Source organism: Rhea americana, unplaced genomic scaffold, assembly GCF_003343005.1.
Source record: "Rhea americana isolate MKP2758 unplaced genomic scaffold, rheAme1 scaffold_382, whole genome shotgun sequence".
Taxonomy (NCBI): domain Eukaryota; kingdom Metazoa; phylum Chordata; class Aves; order Rheiformes; family Rheidae; genus Rhea; species Rhea americana.
Genome location: NW_028186515.1, coordinates 365509 through 368833, shown reverse-complemented (window position 1 = coordinate 368833; position 3325 = coordinate 365509). Strand labels below are relative to the sequence as shown.

Sequence of the window (3325 nt, the reverse complement as noted above, 5' to 3'; positions counted from 1 at the left end):
GCGGCGGCGCCGTCGGAGGAGCAGCGGCGGGGCTGGGGCCGCCTGGCAGCACCCCCCGACGGGGCGGGGGAGCAGGAGCCGCCCCGGCACCGGGGGCTCCGCGGCCGCCAGCGCAGGAGGCTGAGCCACCCAACGGGGGGGCCTGGGCACCCCCCGGCGTCCTCGGCCCCCTCGAGGCTCCTCGCTGGCTGCCGTTATACAACGCTCCCGTAATCTCCTTACTGCCTCCCCCAAGGCCGGGGACCTCAAGCAAAGGCTGGAGATTAGGGGCAGCAGCTGGGGCCGGAAGCTGGCGGGGTCCCCGCCAAAGCCAGGCCACCCGCTGCCCCCCACTGCAGACACCATTCCCCCAAGGAGCCTTCCCAGGCGGGGGCCCGGGGCTTGCACACCCCAGGCCTCCCTAGCTCCATGCCCCAGCTATCACCTCCGCCCACGGCACGCTCAGCTCTGGGAGAGGGGCCGGGGCAGGCTCCCGGGCAAGCGCCTGCTCCTGGCACGACAAGCCCTTGGCTATTTTTCTGACAGCAGCTCACGTACAAGCGGAGGAGAGGGCTGAGCCTCCCCCCGTCCACCGTGGCTGCGCTGGCCCCTCTCACCTTGGGCTGCCCCCCAGGACCGTCCTCCCCCCTCTGCTCCCGTCCAGCTGCTGCAGGGGCTGAGCGCCCAGCAGGCAGGTATTAGGACAGGAGCCTTCTGCTTCGGAAGCAGATAATCCACAGGGAATTGGCCCCTGCAAGCCTATTAAAATACAACAGGAGACATCCAGCTGTCGGGCCCCCGCCCAAGGCGGCGCAGGAATTAAACTGCACCTCACGCAAGCCCCAGCTGGAGAGGCCAGAACAGAGCAGGGGCCTGGAGAGACAAGACCCAGCCTGCGAGAAGCAAAGGGACGAACCCAGCCCCCCCTCGAGCCTCCCACCGGTCAATGAGCAGCAGACGCAGTGCAGCAACACGTCTCACCATCTGAGCTTTATTCCTGGGGCAGCAAACGGCCAGCAGGAGGGCTGGAGCAGAGCAGGGCGGCAGCAGCCCCCTCCCAGAATCTCTGAGCTGCTGGGCTGGGAGGGGGGTGCTGGCCGCCCCCAGCCACRGGCAGAGGGTCACCGAACGGCAGCGCCTTTCCTCGCGCGCTGTCCCCGCCTTCTCGCCTCTACCCGCTGCCGTGGCAGAGCCGGGAAGGCGCCGTGCCGTGCCGGGAGCCGCCGGGCAGGGCTCTGCGTCTGGCGGGGTTGACACTGGCCTTGGCGAGGGCTCGTGGGCGAGACAGCTTGGTCAGCGCCGGCCGCAGAGCGAGCCTGCGGGGGCCGTGAAGCAGTGCAGAGAGGAGCAGGGAGACGGGGCAGGCACCGCATCGCCTGCTCCAGGGGTAAGGCACGTCYGCCCGCCCCGCGAGGGGCAGGGGGGTCTGGCCAAGGCAGAGGCGAGGCGCTCACACGTGACGGGGGGACCCGGCCCCCTTCCCCTCCCCGGCGTGGAGGCGCGCTCCCACCAGCGGGGCTGGCTAACCGGGATGCCGTGGAGCGGCTGAGGAGGGGAGAGACGTTCGCCCACCGGCGGCACGAGCAGGGCCAGGCGCAGGCCGTGGGTGCCCTGCCCCCTGGCGGCACCGGGGGGGGGGGACGGCCACGGCCACCGGGCCACGGCCACCGGGCCCACGCTGCTCGCTCCTGCTCCAGGCTCTGCTCCCCAGCCCCACCGCGGCGGATGGGCACTGCCCGCACCCGGCCTCGCCGCAGCGCCCCCCGCACGGGGGTCGGAGCCAGGCTCAGCCCCCGCAGAAGGATTAGTCCCCTGCAACCAGCTGTTAGCAGCAGCTGCACCCCCCCCCAGCACCCCGCAGCCCTCTTTGGTCCACGTCCCGCTGCCACGGGCTCGCTCTGGCACCAGCGGCGCGGCTATAGCTGGCCGCGGACGGACTGCAGCAGCGTCTCCAGCTGGCTGTCTAGGGACAGCTCGTCCCCGTCGTTGGTGATGACCCAGTCGAAGGCCACCCCCTGGTCCAGGCCACACTCGGACTCCGCGTCGTCCACCCCTGGCGAGGAGCGGGGCACTGGGTGAGGTCCCCAGCGCGGGCCCGGCCGGAGCCCCCTCCCCTCGGTCAGCACGGCYGCGGCGGGGGCACGGCCGCGGGAGCCGCGGGAGCTACGGGGCTTTTCCTTAACCCWGGACGTGCCCCAGCAAGCCGAGCCCCTCAGGGACGTGCCACTCACCCACCACGAAGACCCAGTTCCTCCTCTTCCTCGTCTCCTCAGTGGCCACGACCCTGACGGTCCGCACCACGTCCCCATAGACGTCCCGGAACCACTCCACGTCCGAGAGGCGCCGCGTGTCGCTCACCACCTGCGAGCCAGGACCCGTCAGCGGCCGCCCCGCGCGGCCCCCGCCCCGGGCCCGGCCCTGCTCACCCACACCGGCTGCACCGCTCCCTCCACCACGATCCTGCAGAAGAAGCCGGGGTCGGCGCGGCGCTTCTCCTCGCCCCAGCGGATCATGTCCTGCCGGTAGGTCTCCTTGTAGGCGCTGGCATCCAGGAGCCGCTGGAAGTCCAGGCCGTGCTCCTGCGGGGAGAGGGGGTGAGCGGGTGCCAGGCCCATGTGGCATGGCACGGCACGGCACGGCACGGCACGGCACGGCACGGCACGGCGGTACCTTGGCGTACTGCTCCTTGAGGGGTCCGGACAGGCGGAGGATGGTGCACACGTCGGGGCCCAGCCTGCGGGAGCGCCGGCTCAGCGGGACGCGGACGGCCCCGGCCAAGCGGCCCCCGACCGGCCCCGCCGCCGCGTCCCACCCGGCACGGCCGGGCCGCTGGGACCCAACGGGCCGTTCATCGCCCTCCCCTGGACCCGGCACCAGCCAGACTCCAAATAAGTGCTCCCAGTACCAGCCCAGTTCCCCAGGACCAGCCCAGAACCAGCTCCCCCAGTTCCCCGGTACCAGCTCAGCTCTACCAGGACCAGCCCAGTTCCCCAGGACCAGCCCAGAACCAGCTCCCCCAGTTCCCCGGTACCAGCTCAGCTCTACCAGGACCAGCCCAGTTCTCCAGGACCAGCCCAGAACCAGCTCCCCAGTACCAGCCCGGGCCCAACTCCCCCGGTTCCCCAGTACCAGCCCAGCCCCGGCCCTGCTCTGTCGGTACCGGTGCGGGCCTGCGCCCAGTGCCCCCAGTACCAGCCCCACTCCGCTGGTACCGGCCCAGCCCCGCCGGTACCGGTGCGGRCCCGCGCCCAGCGCCCCCAGGACCAGCCCCGCGCCCCGGTACCGGCTCTGGATCTCCTCGGCCACGAAGTCCTTGCCCGACTTCCTCTTGCCGCTGAGCAGCAGC

The 3325-nt window shown here is 72.0% G+C and overlaps 1 protein-coding gene across 1 annotated transcript; it reads right to left on the bottom strand.

Moving 5' to 3' along the window:
- Nucleotides 1–942: 942 nt before the first annotated feature.
- On the bottom strand, nucleotides 943–3324 carry PMVK (phosphomevalonate kinase; the record flags this gene model as incomplete). The annotated part of the gene is made up of 5 exons (XM_085313276.1): nucleotides 943–2032; nucleotides 2211–2340; nucleotides 2406–2558; nucleotides 2650–2713; nucleotides 3263–3324. Coding segments are annotated over 5 exons (546 nt in total), but the record flags the coding sequence as incomplete, so codon positions are not given.
- Nucleotide 3325: the final 1 nt, after the last annotated feature.